Source organism: Porites lutea, chromosome 13 (genome assembly GCF_958299795.1).
Source record: "Porites lutea chromosome 13, jaPorLute2.1, whole genome shotgun sequence".
NCBI lineage: Eukaryota > Metazoa > Cnidaria > Anthozoa > Scleractinia > Poritidae > Porites > Porites lutea.
Window position 1 is genome coordinate 23,273,057 of NC_133213.1, and position 18,999 is coordinate 23,292,055.

The 18,999-nt window shown below is 39.6% G+C and overlaps 2 protein-coding genes across 2 annotated transcripts; one reads left to right on the forward strand and one right to left on the reverse strand.

Moving 5' to 3' along the window:
• Positions 1–2,194: 2,194 nt before the first annotated feature.
• LOC140922950 (uncharacterized) lies at positions 2,195–8,967 on the reverse strand. The gene is made up of 7 exons (XM_073372999.1): positions 8,879–8,967; positions 7,542–7,922; positions 7,030–7,140; positions 6,392–6,505; positions 4,857–5,237; positions 3,663–3,900; positions 2,195–2,696 (listed from the first exon to the last, which is right to left on the reverse strand). Exons 1-7 carry the CDS (start codon positions 8,952–8,954, stop codon positions 2,300–2,302), a joined length of 1,698 nt encoding a protein of 565 aa, XP_073229100.1. The 5' UTR covers positions 8,955–8,967; the 3' UTR covers positions 2,195–2,299.
• Positions 8,968–14,920: 5,953 nt separating this feature from the next.
• Positions 14,921–18,694, forward strand: LOC140923313 (uncharacterized). Its single transcript, XM_073373408.1, has 2 exons — positions 14,921–17,911; positions 18,550–18,694. Exon 1 carries the CDS (start codon positions 14,935–14,937, stop codon positions 17,890–17,892), a length of 2,958 nt encoding a protein of 985 aa, XP_073229509.1. The 5' UTR covers positions 14,921–14,934; the 3' UTR covers positions 17,893–17,911; positions 18,550–18,694.
• Positions 18,695–18,999: the final 305 nt, after the last annotated feature.

Genomic DNA, 18,999 nt, shown 5'->3' on the forward strand with positions numbered 1-18,999 from the left:
CAGTCGTTTTTAGCGAATTAGCATAGGTGAGCAAATAAATTGTAGTGCAAATCTTAGTTTACTCGCTCAGTAATTCCAAAACCAAAACGCTTCTGTAAGAGATTGGAACTCGGGACAGACGATCGAGAGTCTTAATGGGGTGGTCGCTTTGATGGTGTTGACGGTTAATTTTTTTTTTTTCCAGTTTTGACCGTTGGAAATTTAGTACAAGAGTGAAAGTAGAAATTCAGTTCTGTTTAAATTTTTATTAACTGTTGCGTTGCATTAAAGGTTGTCTTGGTTTTTCTCTAATATAGAATTTCAAAAGATGTTCAAACTGCAGTTACTGTAATGGCTAGAGAGAGTGCTTTTGAGAAAATGGGAACTGGCTTTTCCAGTTCGGAGACTCTTCGGGAAATCTGCGTTTCAAAATCGATTAGGCTAGCCGTATAGTTGGAAGTAAATTTACCGTTTTTGCTTTGTTTTACTTTGCATTTGAGGGCAATTTTCCAAATACAAGCCCCGGGGTGGGGGGGGGGGAACTTATATTTGGAGGGGCGATTTAACGGAGGGTTTTTGCGTTACCGGATTGGGGGACTTATATTTGGAGGGGCTTATACGTGGAGGGGCTTACTTTCGGAATTTTACGGTACCTGGAAACTTTTTGTCGGTTAATATTAATCTCCGTTTTTGACGCTTGACGGTAAAGAAATTACCTTTTTTGACGGTTCACGGTTAAATGTTAGACCATTTGACGGCTGACGGTTATTAACCCCATTGAGAGCCTCATGTCTCTTAAAGCTCTATCCTCTGAAAAGGGGGGGGGGAGGGGGGGCGCTTATTAGAGGTTTACGGTAAATAACACTAACGTACGGAGCTACAACAATACTTGTATTCTTGGTAGAACGTATTTCGTAGAGCGCTCAATTCATTCAATTGAAGAGCATTGACTATTAATAATCACAGGAGTTCAGGCTTCAAAAGTAATCATTGATCGTTTATTGCGACAGTGCTGTTTCGTATGGTCCGAAATTGTAGGACCACACTCATCAGGCAACTTCAACGATTGACCGTTAAAATTAAAAGCTGGCAGTAAATATAGTGATGCGTTAAGAGATAGTATCAAGGTAACAGATGGATTGTGTCTTAGTTACGTTACTCTAGAGTTCTGAAGTACATATCTGTTTCTGTGGGAGCATGAACTCGCTAGTTTGTTTCGCCTGTTTAGGCTACAAAGCTCTTTTTTACAAATGATGATGAACTTTTCATAAAGACAAAGATTACATTCTTTGCAGTGATCATGGAAAGAAAAAAAATTCTCAACGAATGTTATCGAACCTGCCATGACAGGTAGGGATGATAATGGGAGCCGGTATTTTGACCTTTTTTTAACTCTCTCGTCACGCGGAAAATGTTGATAACGTTTTTCGTGGAAAGAAATTTCATGATAATTAAAGTTATTGTTATGGTTTTCAATCGTTTCATGTGCAGTTCATTTGTCAATGTATTCTCCAAAGCTTGTTTATCCTTAAAAAAAAGGGTCAGCTTTAGCACCTTGGTTGCCCTAAATTTTGCGCGATTTTTCCATGAAAGTTGCTGGGTCTTTTAATGAATATCTTGGCATGTGATGGTGAGGAAAAAGGCAACATTCTTTGATTTAATTAGTGAAAGTGACCCGAGGTGAGTTTATGGAGGCCTGCTATTCGATCGCACTGGATTTGCATTGATTTTAATATCGGATACAGCTTAGATCACCAAAACGGAAAATAGTGGTATTCATGTGGCATGTTGAATGTAACATAAGCACATGCGCAACTGTCGATTTTGTCGCGGACGTGGCCAATTTTGTTCCCAAGCTTTAAGGGTAACAAAACAGTTTGTGGTAGAGATTGTGTGCGAGGCTTCTAAGTTGCCTTTCCATTCCGCATATTCTGTTCAAGCCAGATTTCTGTATTGAAATTATTTTGAAATCGTTTGCGTTTTCTGATGTAAATATTCATTCGCAAATTTTGTTACTACATTTGGACCTAAATAGACTGTCTTTCGAAAGCAGGCCACATGCCATCTCGTACCCAGAGTCGCTGGATACGAGATTGTATACAAACTTGAAAAGCGTTTGGACGAGGTTTGATGTCGATTTTCCTGAAGGATTAAGGAGTTAAAAAGAGAAAAGATCAGTTTTTAATGCATTTTAAAACAAATTGAACCACTTAAAGGACATATATACTTGCATTACTTTTAATACACCTCCGATAGCAATCTACAATTACTCTAGTCCTCTTATAGCCTAAATTTAAGTAGCTGATTCATCAGTGGATGCTTATTGCAAGGGAAGACATGTTGTCGGTGCTTCAATTTCCACATCCCCTTCTTCACCGCCCTTGAAATGGCTCCATTTTAGATAATTGCCGTCTGGACCAAAGCAACTTGAAGACAACTGCGCAATTTCGTCCCCCAACATTTCATAATCCCACATGTTCACGCCAAACATTTTGCCGTTAAAACTCTGGTCACGGTCGAATCCACCTCCGTATTTGTCTTGATCTTGGCCGAGGATGACAATCCCACCACTGCTGATCACATGACCCGTTTGGAAATCGCTTCCACTTCCCTTCAGTTCAGCATCAATGTAAAAGTGCCACGAACCCTCGCCATTCTCCCAGGTTGTACAAATGTGGTGCCATTCGTCATCATTGGCAGTTACCCCATCTAGTGTCCTGTGAAGAATATTTTCAAGAGTTTTAATAGTCCGTTTTTTTCGGCTGAATGAAAAACCCACTGGAGTCTGCGTAGTGCGTAAAGCTACGGGCGCGGTTTTCCCTTTTCTCGCCAACTTCTCCTAGATATTTAGTAAAAGAAAATGGTTATACAGAAACACCTATCATTCTACGAAAAAACTGGACTAGCTAAATAATTAATTAGGTCTTTAAAGTTTCAACTGATTTTTCTCTCAAACTTCTAAAGTTATTGTTTCCTTAACTCTGTGTTCAACATCATAATATTTATTTAAAACAGTTAACCCTCGCATTCAAATCCAAGAAAATTTGACGTAATCTGAGTGATGCATTTGGCAAAGCAAGGATTTTGGAATATTTTTGATAACAGCAGAACGTCAATGACTTTTTCACTGTCGCCGCCCCTCTTCTGCGCATGACTATTACACTCGTTTACTTTTGTGTTTCCAATCTCGTCACCAGAGCCTTCGCGCTGACAAAACAGATTGCAGCCTCTGGAAGCGAGTTTGTTATGTTGCCCACGAACAGGACCAAAATACAGTGCAGGATTCAGAAAACGTCAACAGGATACGGGATTTGATTGCTACCCGGAAGCGGGATTCGCCAAAATTTGGGCACAGATGCTGAATCGGGCGGAAAGAAAATGATATTCGGGATTGTAGCGATGAGAGAAGTCGGGAATGCGGGACTCTCGTGAAAAAGGAGTGGAAAGGTGGGACGCTCGTGAAAAAGGAGTGGGGAAGGCGGGACACTCGTGAAAAAGGAGTGGGAATGCGGGACTCTCGTGAAAAAGGAGTGGGAATGCGGGACTCTCGTGAACTAGGAGTGGGGAATGCGGGACACTCGTGAAAAAGAAGTGGGAATGCGGGACTCTCGTGAATAACGAGCGGGAATGCGAGCACAGGGCTCTCTTTCTAGACCTCATGCTAATGATTCCCTGAAACCTACACTTTTCTGCCACCAATCAAAATCTTGAATCTTGAGTAGTCGGTTATTAGGAGTTCATTGTCTTGATCTTCGGTGGCGTAACTAAACAAAGTCCCGTCATCCGACTGATCGCCAACTTTTATCCACATACAGACAGTAAAAGCAGTGACATCTGAAGCCGAAGACGACACATCGAGCCTGACGTAGTCGTCGATGACTTTGTTGGGATAGTTGAACTGGAAATTATTTTTGTCAGGAACTGTAGAGTTAAATAAAGCTCATTAGAGTTCCCGTAGGCCAGAAGCATTTGAAAAAAGACGCTCTTTGAGTGTAAACTTGGGCCATTATGGTAGGGATTAATGGAGAAAACAAATTTAAAACTAATCCCGAGTAATGACGTAAAGCTTAAAGTCCGTTTACACGACATAAAATTGGGTACGGTCCCGTCAAGAGAGAAGGACGGACATCACATTTTTTCCCTCGTAAACTTTGGCGATCTTCCCTCTTGGGATGTTATAGAGTCCCCTTTTGAGCTATTTTGAAAAAATAGCTCTTATGTCCGTGGTTTGAGCGTATGTATCTTTGTGGCTTTGTGGCTTTGTATGTTCGGATGTTTGTTACAGGGGCCAATAACGTTCAAGGTACTATGAGTTGATGCATAAGAACCAATAAGATTTTGGCATCTAATCGTTAATGGCATTACTTAAGGTCAAACAAGGGCACTTAGAGACCGCTATAATTCACAATTTTTATGTCTTTTATTACGACTAAAGGTGTTTAAAAGCATAACATTTATATATCTTCATGGTTCAAACGCTGAGTAAAGTGACGTAGCTGTTGATGGATCCATATTTTAGTGTGGGTGCTGCTTCAAGACATTTGACCTAATTTGGCTATCGAGAACGGTACTACAACGCACGTATTTCATGATTTATGAGTTCTGTTTCACCTGCCTCAAAGTAGAGTATAAAAGATTATATAGTTTTCAAAGTTCTTCCAAATTAAATTTAGATATGGACTTTAATTGGGAAGTTTGCGGCCTATAAATTGTTGTTTTAGAAGCTTCAAAGGGAAGACAAATATTGTTAATCCTGTAAACAAGCTTTATTCTGTCGCTTACAAAGTTCAACGATCGATTTTGGTTATTTTAGTTATCTTGGTTCTTTACTTGGAGATATTTTACAAAAAATTAATGGATTTGACCCCTTTACTCACCGAATCCTGCATTTCCACAGTACCGTAACCAGCATACAGGTGTTTTAACCAGTTTGTAAACGTAAAATCCATTACATCTCTTTATCTGGATGTTTGCATTCCAGCTACAACACTTATCACCCCAGTTAAAGCACACTGTGCCATTAACGATCTGTCCAACCATTGTTGGATGAGGAGTGCTTAACCATCCAGGTGCATGTGCTCCACAGTAATGTACTGGAACACAGGAGGTTGGCATCTGAAAACCAGCGTTTCCAATAAACCTGTACCACTCGGGGGTGGTCAGGTCTTTCTGGTCACATTTCAGAGTATTTCCTCTGTGCACACCTGCAGCACGCTGACTGTCGTCGAGTTGTTCGTAGTCTTTACATTCGTCAAATTCTAAAGTAAAGATATGAAAACTGAAATTTTTTTGCTAAGTTTGACGTAATGCATGCTTTTTATATATTTTCAATACAGTCGACTCCCGATAACTCGAACCTCCAAGGGAAATCGAAAACAGTTCGAGTTATCGGGAGCTCGAAGAAAATAGCCCCGGGAGTAAGGAAAGGAACAGTTTTTACAGCACAGTGAACATTTTAATCACATTCAATTGTAAAAGTGTCAAGCTAAAATTAAAAGATACTTCTAGATTATCAAGCAGAAAGAAACGTAACAACACGTAGCCTAATATTAAGAGTATGCGTTTTACTGTTTTGAGACTGGTAAAGCTGTTTCACGTTAGATTAGTGACAAACAACATCTTCAGCCTCCACTAGTTAGGGGCACCCAACGAGAATATAGTTCAAAACCACTTAAAAATAGCATTGTTAAACGTATTTTAGTATTTAAACGGTAAATATAGCCATATTTTTATCCCCTAAAAATTTTTCATCTCTTCGAATTTCCTACCTGAAAGTCTAGTGATCAGAAAATTATAGGGAACAAAAATTACCTTTTCGAAAATTTCAGCCGCAAAAAGGCTCCCGAAAATTCTAGGTGAGCTTTTTAGGGTAAAATTCGTTAAAAATGGGCAATTATACCATTTTTAGTTGTTCGAAAATCTTAGGAGAGGAAGGCAAGCAAGAAATTGTACAACAAATGTTCCGAAAATTTCTAGATCTCAAATCGTCTTTCGAACAGATATTTTCCGAAAATTGACATTGGATGCCCCTGACTGGTAAACTATATGCCTACAACACGTCAATGGCAAGTAATTAAATAAAAATTCAATGTTTCGGACACCACCACACTGTTTTTTTTTTCTCGTCTTTGTAAAGGCTCAAAACACAGTTCGAGTTATCGAGGGTAAAATTATATAGAAATGATCTGAGAGGAAACGAAAACTACTTCGCCGGTTAGTGGCGGGTTCGAGTTATCCGGAGAGTCAACTGTAGCTGTACACTGGCTTCATAAGTATTTTTTTTCTTTGGCCTTTTTAGGATGAAGCAATGAACCATCCTACGTAATCAACGTTTTTTCGGATAAAAACAATCACAGATAGAACTTGATGTAACGTAACAAATCAAAATTCATTAAGAATGCAAAATATGTACCGATTTCACAGTCATTGCCCAAGAATCCAGGCTTGCATTCACACTTGTAGCTTCCTGGAAGGTTTTCACATGTTCCTCCATTGCGACAAGGTGTAGAGGTACACTCATCGACGTCTGCAAGTAAAGCAGTGTTATCAACGTTTAGTAAAATCTAACTAGTGGTCTATTATCAATGCTGCGTTCTGATTGGTTGAGCTACTACTAGGCTATATGTTATAGCCCACTAGTAGCGAAAAGCGCCGGCTTTTCGGCGGCAAAAAAGGATTAAAGTCCAGCTTTAAGTAGCTAAAACTTTTTTATTCTCGATATTTTTGACCATCTAGTTGGATGTTACTAAAACAATTATTCCTCTTGCCCTTATAGCCTCTGAGTCAATAGCCCATTCGGCCTTCGTCCGTCATGGGCTATTGACTCAGAGCCCATTCGGGCTCGAGGAATAATTGTTAAATATTCTTATTTTTCTTCATCAGGCAAAATTTCCAAAAAACAAATTACGCTCGTTAAAAACAGATTCCTAGAAATAGTTTTCTCTGTACGACTTTTCTAAAAACAAGCCTCCTAAATATTACTTTAAACGGCACAATATAAATTTTTTGTTCTACTTTCATAAATGGAAAAAAACAATGTTGGTTACTTACCTTGTTCGCAGTTCCTCCCTTGGTAACCCGGCTTGCAGTTACAGATGTAATCATTGTTGTTATTAACACATGTTGCGCCGTTTTGACAAGGCTTGCTTGCTTCACATGGGTCTGAGGAGTTTTTGGGAGATGTAAAATGAATAAATAAGTTAGTTAATTAATTATATTTGTTAAATCTACAATTTCCCAATGACATACATGCTTACACTTTAAGGCGGATTTCCACTGTCACTTAAGTTTTATGTGCGTACACATACACGTAGATTTTATACGCGTAAATAAAATAGAGGCAATGTAGGAAGGTCACGCTTAAACGTAAAAGTTGAACCTCGCTCAACTTTTAAGTTTACGCGCGGCCCAGTCATACATCGCCTCAATTTTATTTAAGCGCCTAAAAAAGTGCGTACTCATGTGAAAATTACGCGATAGTGGAAATCCACCCTTAGTTATCTTCGTTCTTAATACGTAGAGATATTTTACAACTGAATTAATGGTTCGACCCCTTCACTCACCGAATCCTGCATTTCCACAGTACCGTAACCAGCATACAGGTGTTTTAACCAGTTTGTAAACGTAAAATCCATTACATCTCTTTATCTGGATGTTTGCATGCCAGTTACAACACTTATCACCCCAGTTAAAGCACACTGTGCCATTAACAATCTGTCCGACATTTGTTGGATGCGGAGTGCTTAACCATCCAGGTGCATGTGCTCCACAGTAATGTACTGGAACACAGGAGGTTGGCATCTGAATACCAGCGTTTCCAATAAACCTGTACCAGTTAGGGGTGGTCAGGTCTTTCTGGTCACATTTCAGAGTATTTCCTCTGTGCACACCTGTAGCACGCTGACTGTCGTCGAGTTGTTCGTAGTCTTTACATTCGTCAAATTCTAAAGTAAAGATATGAAAACTGAAAATTTTTTTGGCTAAGTTTGACGTAATGCATGCTTTTTATATATTTTCAATACAGTCGACTCCCGATAACTCGAACCTTTAAGGGAAATTGAAAACAGTTCGAGTTATCGGGAGCTCGAAGAAAATAGGCACGGGAGTAAGGAAAAGAACAGTTTTTACAGCACAGTGAACATTTTAATCACATTCAGTTGTAGAATATGCCAAGCTAAAATTAAAAGATACTTCTAGATTATCAAGCAGAAAGAAACGTAACAACACATAGCCTAATATTAAGAGCATGCGTTTTACTGTTTGAGACTGGTAAAGCTGTTTCACGTTAGATTTGTGACAAACAACATCACCCTCCACTAGTAAACTATATGCCTACAACAGGTCAAGGGGAAGTGATTCCAAATCCAATGTTTTGGACGCCAGCACACTGTTTTTTTCCCGTATTTTTAAAGGCTCAAAACACAGTTCAAGTTATTGAGGGTAAAATTATAGAGAAATGATCTGAGGGGAAACAAAACCTACATCGAGTTAGCGGTAGGTTCGAGTTACCGAGGGTAAAATTACAGTAAACGTTTGAGGGAAATCCAGGGGAAATCGACCTTGGTTCGAGTTAGCGCGAGGTTCGAGTTAGCGAGGGCTCGAGTTATCGCGAGTTAACTGTATAGCCATTAGAGCAACATATTTCATCTTTTGTTTTAGAAAAAGGAATTGGGATAGCCCAGACTTAATGCAATTTGGATGTCTTTTCTGTTCTTTCTTTTCTTTTTTTGATTAATCCAATCTCAAGCAGCATTTGTAAATTGCCTATACGTAGCGAGATTTGGAATTGTACATTCAAAAACACATACAATGTTTCCATTATTATCATAAGAGGTTTTAAATGTGGCGGATGGAGTCTCTGGGGTTATAGAATTCCTGTCTAACTTAAATGGATTTTTACCTGATGCTCCGATCTGTGCCAGATCCACTGTAAATAGGCCAATTAGGAAAATGAGAACTATTTTCTTTACAACCATGTTTCTTTCTGTCTTGAAGGCAAAAAAAAGTTATGATGAGATCAATAACGTAAATCCTCGAATTAGCTTCCAGGCGCGAAAGGGGAAGATCGCTAATGTGAAAAGACAACTTCATTCTCCGTTCTCACGCACAAGGGGAGGGGTCGGGATGGAAATTGCGGTTTGTTGTTGCGGTTATAACAAAGTGCACTTCAACAATGAGTTTCCAAATTTCATTTGGTTAAATGTCGAAAAGTTAGTAGTGCCATGCAAAAGTATCGCTGAACAGGTTTCATTTGAAAAGTTAAAAAAAAGGATTTTGTTTAAAACCACCTTACATGGAAGAGCCCTTCGTTCAACATCGCGCAGTTCAAAGGATTACTGACTACGCCCTTGTTTGTCTTGCTAAACAGTGTACGACACTTATAATTCCCAAAATGAAACTTAAGCATAGATGCAGCGAATATGTGAGACCATCATTAATATGTTTTTGGCATTTTACCCGCACATAATTTGAGATAAAAAAAATGCATGGGCTTTGCAGGACAGTTATAGCAAATTAATCATTCCCACTGAGTTTATACGTACCCTAAATGATGCAATCTTGCTGGAAAAAAATAATCGTAAGCACTTTGGTTGGAAAGCAGCTATAAAATATAAACCAGTGTTTGTTGACAACCAAATTAACCTTATTTACAACACTGAACAACAATAAGCAGTAACCGATATTACCCTATCAGACCCACGGCCACAGATAGTTTATGCTTTCCGACTGCAAAATCTTCTTGTTGAAGAGAGAAATTGGCTGTAAAAATGACGACAATGGAAACTCGGCTATTGGTTGCAGTTAGTAATGAATATTCATCCTGAGGTTGATCGCCTTTTTGTTGTCGGTGCTGGAAGAAAGGGAGGGGTTGGAAGATGCTGTGTCCTCTATTTATTATCGAAGAAGAAAAACGCGAAGAGCCCGCTTTCAAATGAAATATTTTGTGACGTGCTACGAAGAGATATTAGTTTTACTTTCAAATTCTGACCAAGTATTGAGGTCGTTCGTATGATAGCGTTTTAGTTTCGACTGAATGAATTTCATAATCACTATTAGGGCAGCTGTTTTTTGACATTGGCATCAACACTCAAATGGCCTTAGGCTACAAAGAATCTGTTGCACTTCAGGTAAGAGAGGTTGAGTACCAAAACATAATTTACAGAGTACATGCACTTCACTGCGTGTCAAATAAAGCCTTTTGCTTGAGAAAAAAACAATCACGAAGAAAAACAAAGCAACTGGTAACAATGCTTATGGAATCATAGTGGAAAGAAGAAGTTCTACCATAGAAAGTTTTCGATGGTCATGTTTCCGTCAAAAAGCCGACAATCGTACCAGTTGTTATTGCAACATTTTCGAAAATGTCGTTCCCCTCTGTGAAAACAGTAATGCCCTGACTCATTTTAGATTTTTCTCTCCACTTATTTGAATTGGTTCTGACTTCTTTTGAGCAAGTAATGAAAATATTAACGTTAACTGGAAAGGAAACTGAAGAGTGTTTTTTGAGGAGGCAACATTCCTTTTTCTTATCCTTTTCACAGAGGTATTGTCCACTAACAAGCCCCACGATAAAACGACTGAAGAGGTGAAAATCCATTTACTCACTATAACAAGTTTAAACACAGGAAACTGCAGAACTGTTAAACGAGAACTGAAAAACTTTGCCAAAAAAGGAAACATTGGGACCGACAAAAAAAATCGAGTAATGATACAAGCAAAAATGGAGGACAAACTATACTTACGAGTGTTCGGCAATTCCGGATACAACCGACGACTGATTTAAATGGGCAAAATGACGATCACATAACGCAACGCCGAGAATTGAAGTTACAGAAAAAAATATGTATATTTGAGAAAACTAACAAGAAAGTAAACCGAGTGATAACATAAAGGCAACTAAACTAAATTCAGGCAACAATAAAAATACGAAAAGAATAACAAGTTCTCAGAAAAATCAATTGCTCGAGCTTGTGTGGCTACTTGAGAGTGTTTTCCACAGTACTATAAACCAATACAACAAAGTTTAAACAGCTTTTTTACTCATTGTTTGAACAAGAACAATTAAACCAATCTCATTTACTTGTTAAAACAGTTAGACAAGATCGTACCGTTTCACGACATAACTGTATTTTGGGGGTAATTTATAGATTGCGATTTCTTTTCTTCAATACGCAAAGTGTAATCAATCTCAGTTCCTATTCTTACCAGTGCACGCAGTTCAAAATTTACAGTCAACTTAAAGATTGTGTAAACATTTATTACTGAATTGCATTCTATTCGAATTAATTAACACATCACTTCTGCATCCTTCCATTCTGATGTTTTTTTAGCCTTTTTTCTATCGTATCGATTTGTTCACTATATTTCATTATAAAACATCACTCCATGTCAAGAGAGAATCTATTAACAAACATAGATATGAGATCGTACTTCCATAGCGCCGCGCGTCCAAAAGCTCTAAGGCTCTTCACAAAAAAATTAAAAACAGAAATAAGAATAATCAATTACAATGCGAAGTGGTCAAAAAGTAATTAGAGGACACTATATATGAATAATAAATAAGCTCTTTAAAAAGCCGCGGACTGCTCTTAAAAGAATCCACTTTTAACTTCTGTTTAAATTTATATTAACTGTTGTGTTGTATAAAAGGTTGTCTTGGCCTTTCAGAATAATTTCAGACAAAAGCAGTTTTTCAGGTCTTGTATTGTCTAGAGAGAGCGTTTTTGAGAACACGAGAACTGGCTTTTCCAGTTCGTATATTCTTCAGGCGCCAGAGTTCCGTGAAGATCAGCTGAAATAGCGAGATTTGAAATAATACTAATTTAAGCACTGAAGCACACGTACCAACTCCGCGTAATGGCCAGTACCTTAGGCATGCGCACAACCATGTCCATGGATGCCACTATAGTTTTCTGGTTGTGCGCATGCTTAAGGTACTGGCCATTACATCCCATGGTACTTGTGCTTCAGTGCTGAAATTAGATTTGAAATACCTTGACACTTTTTGACGGTTAATATTAATCTGCATTTTTGACGCTTGGAGGTAAAAAATAACCTTTTTTGACGGTCAAATAAGTTTTCGGCTGTTTGACGGCTGACTCTCAAAGCTCTATCAAGTAACCGTCTAAGGTGACAAGATGCAAACCCTAGTAATCAGGGACATGCAGGCCCAACAGAGAGTAATCCCCTATAGTTCTATATTGTAATTATGTTTACACGATCCTACAAGCATTAAGCTTTCAATCTTATCGTGTTTAAATAAAGGTTATGATGATAATGAGGATGATGACGATGAAGATGATGATGATGATGATGACGATGACGATGACGATGATGACGATGACGATGACAATGATGATGACGATGACAATGACGATGATGATGACGAAGACGATGATGATGATGACGATGATGATAATGATGACGATGATGATGATGACGATGATGATGATGATGACGATGACGATGATGGTGACGATGATGATGACGATGATGATGATGATGACGATGATGATGACGATGATGATGATGATGACGATGATGATGACGATGATGATGACGATGATGATGATGATGACGATGATGATGATGATGATGATGACGATCATGATGATGATGACGATGACGATGATGATGATGGTGATGATGACGATGATGATGATGATGACGATGATGATGATGATGACGATGATGATGATGACGATGATGATGATGATGATGATGACGATGATGATGATGACCCGGATGAGGAGGAGGATGAGAAGGTTCACAGCTCTGAATATTTTGCAACCTCGTTCCTAGGGTAAAACCCTTCAAATTCGAACGAGTTTGTTACTTCGGATTTGAAGCGACAGAGATGATCGAATGGGGGCAAAAATCAAAACCCCAAAAAATCCCTAGGGCTTCAAACAAAATCCAAAAAATCCCTGAACCAAAATTTTATGCCGAATTTCCAAGCAATAAAAATTCCCAGAAAGCATTAAATGATAAACTATCACGAATCTTTAGATCGTTTTGATTACCCAAAAAAATCCCTACTTAAATCAAGCTACCAAAAAAATACTTGCAAAAATTTTCCGACCCCCCAAAAATCCTGAAATCGCAAATTTCGAACCCCAAAGAAGCCTTCGGTCATCCCTGTCACTTGAAATCCGGAGTACCCCCACCCCTGGGATGTTAGAAACCTGGGGGAATTTACGGTTGAGGGTAGGCATGCAGTTAGCTGAACTTATTCACTGAATAGTTTCAGCTGTAGTTTACCTTGGGTCTCTAATTGCCGTCCTCAGTGACTCTCTGCCGAAGAGGAGGAAACTAAAACTAATATACTTCAACACAAGGTGCGTCGAAGTGAGTATATACAAAACTGCTGTTATTCGACGATGAGGAAGCGATCGTTTATAGGGCTAATCGTTGGTAAGTTGTTTTACAGTCCCGCCATTCTCGCCATGCAGACAGTTCGATGTTAAGGCACCCCGTTTGGTTATACGGGCAGCAGATAAATCCCTGTCAAAATTTACAGACGTTGAAATTGACAGGAACAACTCCCGTCGGACACTTTTCTAGGTCACGAGAGCACTATTTTTTCAGTGTTCTGACTCTTTCAACATTCAGACATCAATAGAAGTATATTATGGTCTCACCGGAATTTCTATCATTATTTTAATTTCTCGTCAGTTTGCCGGATTGGATCGATTTTCGATTTTTCTGTTGAAAGCGCGTTAAATCGAAATTATTGTAAATGTAAATAAATTTTACCCCTCCAATGAAAATGTTTTCTGAGAAAAGTTTTCCCGTATCGTCCCGCTGTTACGCGCACTCTCGCCATTAATAAGGACGCTTAAGGTCCAAGTCAGTTTCGAGGATGTCCATAAAAACAGGCGTTGACTGAATAAAGCTACCGTTGCGACTATCTTAACTTATATCAGTAATCTGACCGAACATGTCGAAACCATGAGAGTGATCTAGTTTACATTAAGTGGCCCAAAACACAGAAGAGAAAAAAGAAAATAATAAAAGACCTTTGTGACTGCTAACACTGGCCAAAGGAATTAAAGGTTGCTTACATATGGTCACCAAATTGATATTAAAAGCTAGTAAACTGGCTTTAAATGTAGTGGCGAAATCAAGAAGCTCTCAAATCGCAAAAATTACAACTTTGAAATGCAATGTATAAACAAAGGGACAGTGTAAACAAAATACGCAAACGAAGCGCCCTTGTCCCTTCTTGTCATTCTAGGGTCACCTGATTGGTAATGGCCTCGATCGTAGCGTGACGAGACAAAAACGCAGGGGCACCCAACGACAATTTTCGGAAAATATCTGTTCGGAAGACGATTTGAGATCTAGAATTTTCGGAACAGTTGTTGCAAAATTTCTTGCTTGCCTGCCTCTCCTAGGATTTTCGAACATCTAAAAAATGGTCTAACTGCCTATTTTTAACGGATTTTTACCCTAAAAAGGTCACCTAGGATTTTCGGGAGCCTTTTTTCTGGCTGGAATTTTCGAAAAGGTAAGTTTTGATCCCTCAAATTTTCGGATCACTAGACTTTGAGCTAGGAAATCCGAACAGATGAAGAATTTTTAGGGGATAAAAATATGCCTATATCTATCGTTTAAATACTAAAATACGTTTAACAATGTTATGTTTAAGTGGTGTTGAACTATATTCTCGTTGGGTGCCCCTGAAAACGGGCGATGCATGTTGTCTTGTGCTTTTGTTACATTTATCTAATGTAGACACGGAAAACATGAAATTCGCATTCTTGTAAACGTTTCAGTAGTTGGTCTTTACAAAGAGCAGAGAAACAATGACGATAAAAACGAGCAGATAAAATCATGCTTAATTTACATTTTTTGATCTATACTTTCTATAGCCGTTGATCCATGCACTAAACAGGGCTGAAGCCCAAAACTTTACGACTTTGTTATTTTTTTCAGATGGCGAGGAGAAATCACATGAGCGACAAGGACGATCATCAAAATGGACTCGCAGTTCCTAAACAAACAAGAGACAAGGAAGAAGAAAGCGTTGCAGATTCTCAAAGCAACGTCAATCCGTTTCTTGACAAATACGCATATATAATACAACGATACGAGCAGTGCCTTAATTCTGCAAAAGACGTTGGAGACAGGGAAGGAGAAGGAGAGGCGTATCGTAATCTTGGAAATATCTTTTACAGCCTTGCAGAATTCCAGAAAGCCATAGACTATCATGAACAATATCTTACGATCACCAAAGAAGTCGGAGACAAAGCAGGAGAAGGAAAAGCGTATGGTAACCTTGGCATCAACTATGACAGTCTCGGAGATTTCCGTAAAGCCGCAGACTACCATGAACGACATCTGGGGATTGCAAAGGAAGTCGGAGACAGGGCAATAGAGGGAAAAGTGTACTGTAATCTTGCCAATGTCTATCGCAGTCTGGGAGAATTCCAAAAAGCCATAGACTACAATGAACAACATCTCATGATCGCCAAAGAAACTGGAGATAGGGCAGGAGAAGGAATAGCCTATGACAATCTTGGTACAGTCTATCTCAATCTTGGACAGTTCCAAAAAGCCATTGAGTACATTGAATGTCATATTAAAAGTTCCAAAGAAGTTGGTGACAGGACAGGAGAGGGAACAGCGTATGGTAATCTTGGCCTCGCCTATCGCAGTCTTGGAGAATTTCCAAAAGCCATACACTTCATTAAGCAACAACTAAAGATTGCCAAAGAAGTTGGAGACAGACCAGGAGAAGGAAACGCTTATGGTAATCTTGGAAACGTTTATACTGGTCTCGGTGATTTCAGGGGAGCGGCTGAGTGCCATGAACGACATCTTAAGATTGCCAAAGAAGTCGGGGACAGGTTAGGGGAAGGAAAAGCGTATGGTAATCTTAGCATCGCCTATCGTAGTCTCGGAGAAATCCAGAAAGCTATCGACTATAGTGTACAAGATCTAAAGATCGCTAAACAAGTAGGAGCCAGAGCAGGAGAAGCTATAGCATGCAGTATTCTTGGCAACGCCTATCGCACCATTGGGGAATTTCAAAAAGCTATAGAATACCATGAACAAGATCTTATGATTGCCATAGAAGTCGGCGACAGAGCAGGAGAAGGAAAAGCGTGTAGTAACCTTGGCAACTGCTATACCAGTCTTGGAGAATACCAAAAAGCCATAGAATACCATGAACGTGGTGTTAAGATTGAGAAAGAAGTCGGAGACAGGGCAGGAGAAGGAATTAGTTATGGAAATCTTGGCAACGCCTACAAAGGTACTGGAAACCTCCAAAAAGCAATAAACCATTATGAAATGTATCTTAAGATTGCCAAAGAAATCGGAGATAGGTCAGGAGAAGGAACAGCGTACGGTTGTCTTGGCAACGCCTATGATGATATTGGAGACTTCCAGAAAGCCATCGACTTCTACGAACAACATCTCAAGATTGCAAAAGCGGTCGGAGACAGGATACAAGAAGGAAAAGTGTATAGTAATATTGGCAGCGTCTATGACAGTCTTGACGAGTTGGAAGAAGCCATTCATTACTATGAAAACAGTGTCAAAACGTTCAACCACATCAGGAGTAACCTTATATCTAATGATGAGTGGAAGATAAGCCTACGCAATACGTACGATGAAGCTCATTCGAAGCTATGGCGGCTGCTGTTAAAGCAAGGCAAAGTTGTCGAGGCACTTTTAACCGCTGATCAGGGCCGCGCACAAGCCTTGAATGATCTTCTTGAAATCAAGTACGGACTTAAAGGATCACGTCGAGAAATAGGAACACTGACTGCAACTACCCCTGACGTCCTTAATTATCTGCCATCAAATACAATTTTCATCGGAATCAACGAGGAAGGAATAATTTTTTGGGTGAACGAAAGAGGAAAAGAAGTCAGGTCTAGAAGAAGGCAGATTGATGCTCCCGTCACGAATTATCTTCTTTCTCTGTTGGAGACAACACAAGAGAAAATTGGTGTGAATGATGATGTTTATTGTGAAGATCGCTCATTAAGGAACCCGAGAGATGAACAGCGAGCAGAAGAAAGAGTTACCAGACCAAGATCTCATCCCTCGAGTCTTGAGACAAATCCGTTACAAACATTATACAATATTTTTATAGACCCCATCAGAGACCTACTACAGGGAGATGAAGTTGTGCTCGTTCCTGAAGGCCCTCTGTTTTTGGCACCTTTTGCTGCTTTTATGGACCGAGATTCAAAGTACCTTTGCGAATCATTCAGAATCCGACTGCTTCCCTCCCTTTCTAGTCTGCAATTAATCTCAAATTGCCCAGACGACTGGCACAGTGCGACTGATGCTCTTCTCGTCGGCGATCCGTGGGTAGAGGAAGTAGGTCGAGATCAGTTGGAGTGGGCTGAGAAGGAAGTGAAGATGATTGGGGAAATTCTTCAAACTGAGCCTCTTATCGGAAAACAGGCAACAAAAGATGAAGTTTTAAGACGCATCTCCTCGGTTGCCTTGGTGCACATTGCCGCTCACGGTCAAATGGAGACAGGAGAAATTGCCTTGGCCCCCAACTTGGCACGATCATCCCCGATTCCGGTCAGAGAGGACTATGTCTTAACTATGAAGGATGTTTTAAAGGCGCAGATTAGCGCAAGACTTGTTGTGCTTAGTTGCTGTCATAGTGCTCATGGAGAGGTTAAGGCTGAGGGCGTGGTTGGAATCGCGAGGGCGTTTTTGGGTGCTGGTGCTCGTTCTGTTCTGGTATCCCTGTGGGCGATTGACGACGAGGCTACTATGGAGTTCATGAAACATTTCTACCGACAACTTGTCAATGGAAGGAGGGCTGGTGAGGCCTTGAATGAAGCCATGAAATCCTTGAGAGAATCTAACCACTTTAGCGCAGTGAAGTATTGGGCGCCGTTTGTTCTTATTGGTGATGACGTAACGCTCGAGTTTTAGGGGTTAAATAACTGGCAAGGTATGCTGAGTTTTATTTCAGTTAAGATCTTTGAGAAATTATTTATTTATTATTTCTATCAGGAGTTTTGAAAACGGACCACGGAAAATTGCAGCTATTTGACTGATAAAAAAGAAGCCAAAAAGATTGACTGACGAAAGAAGTCTTTTTTGGCAATAACGTTTTCAAAAATCCAGCGAGATTTTTTTATTTATTTACCAACATGATTTCATGTACAAAAATAAAACAATATGAAAGTGGACAAGAATATAGGATGGACATGGATTCAGACTTGACAAAATGGACCAATTTTTTCGCGTTTTAATGATAGGCCTGCAGAAATCACCAAAAAATGTTCTATGGTTAGTGCTCCTTGATGAAATTTTTTTGGATATCATAAGTTTTTAGAAGTCAGCAGGAGCATTTTATGTATAGGTTAAGGCACTAAGTAATACTTTTAGCACAGAATTTAGCTAAAATAGCAACATCTTCGCGCCACAATGAGCCCCTTTAAATGATACAATGAAGTGCCAAGTTTTTAATTTCTGTTTATAAAGATCTAACAGACTTAAAAGATTCTTTTTCACTGGTTAAAGTTCACTACCTTTATCAGTTCTCCTACCTTGTTAACATTGCTCCCTTCTGTTTGTATTGTGTAGGTACCACAGTTACAAAAGCAAATACAGGAAAGCAGGACCCAGTTTCTTTTTTAAAGATGAAGTTAGTTTCCGGCTGCTGAGTGGAGACTTCCTCTCAAAGATAGGATTTCTTTATCCCTGAGGAGAGATTGATTGTTGTTGTCAGTGGCGGCGGATCCAGACCTTTCGATAAGCGGGGGATGGGGGGGGGGGGGTCATCCAGACCCTGAGATAAGTGGGGGGGGGGGGGGCGGTCTCCAAAAAACTTTTTTTGGGCGCGTCGGGCCTCATTTTGGTCCAAAAATAACGAGGGGGCCCGGGGCCCTTCCCCTGGATCCGCCACTGGTTCTTAAACAAAATGTTGTGTTTTGACGTCTATAAATTGTGTCAAGACTATCGACATGCTCACCTTGCGCACTTGTTCAATGGTCTCCTGATGGTCATCAGGAATAGATGTAGGAGCCTTTTCTC

What these genes read in the sequence shown, in the direction of transcription:
- LOC140922950 (XM_073372999.1), bottom strand. Translation starts at nt 8,954, where the DNA reads ATGGTTGTAAAGAAAATAGTTCTCATTTTCCTAATTGGCCTATTTACA. An exon ending in GGGCAATGACTGTGAAATCG is followed by an intron (nt 5,238 to 6,391) that starts GTACATATTTTG and finishes TCTTTACTTTAG; the next exon opens with AATTTGACGAATGTAAAGAC. An exon ending in CTGTGGAAATGCAGGATTCG is followed by an intron (nt 3,901 to 4,856) that starts GTGAGTAAAGGG and finishes TTAACTCTACAG; the next exon opens with TTCCTGACAAAAATAATTTC.
- LOC140923313 (XM_073373408.1), top strand. Translation starts at nt 14,935, where the DNA reads ATGAGCGACAAGGACGATCATCAAAATGGACTCGCAGTTCCTAAACAA.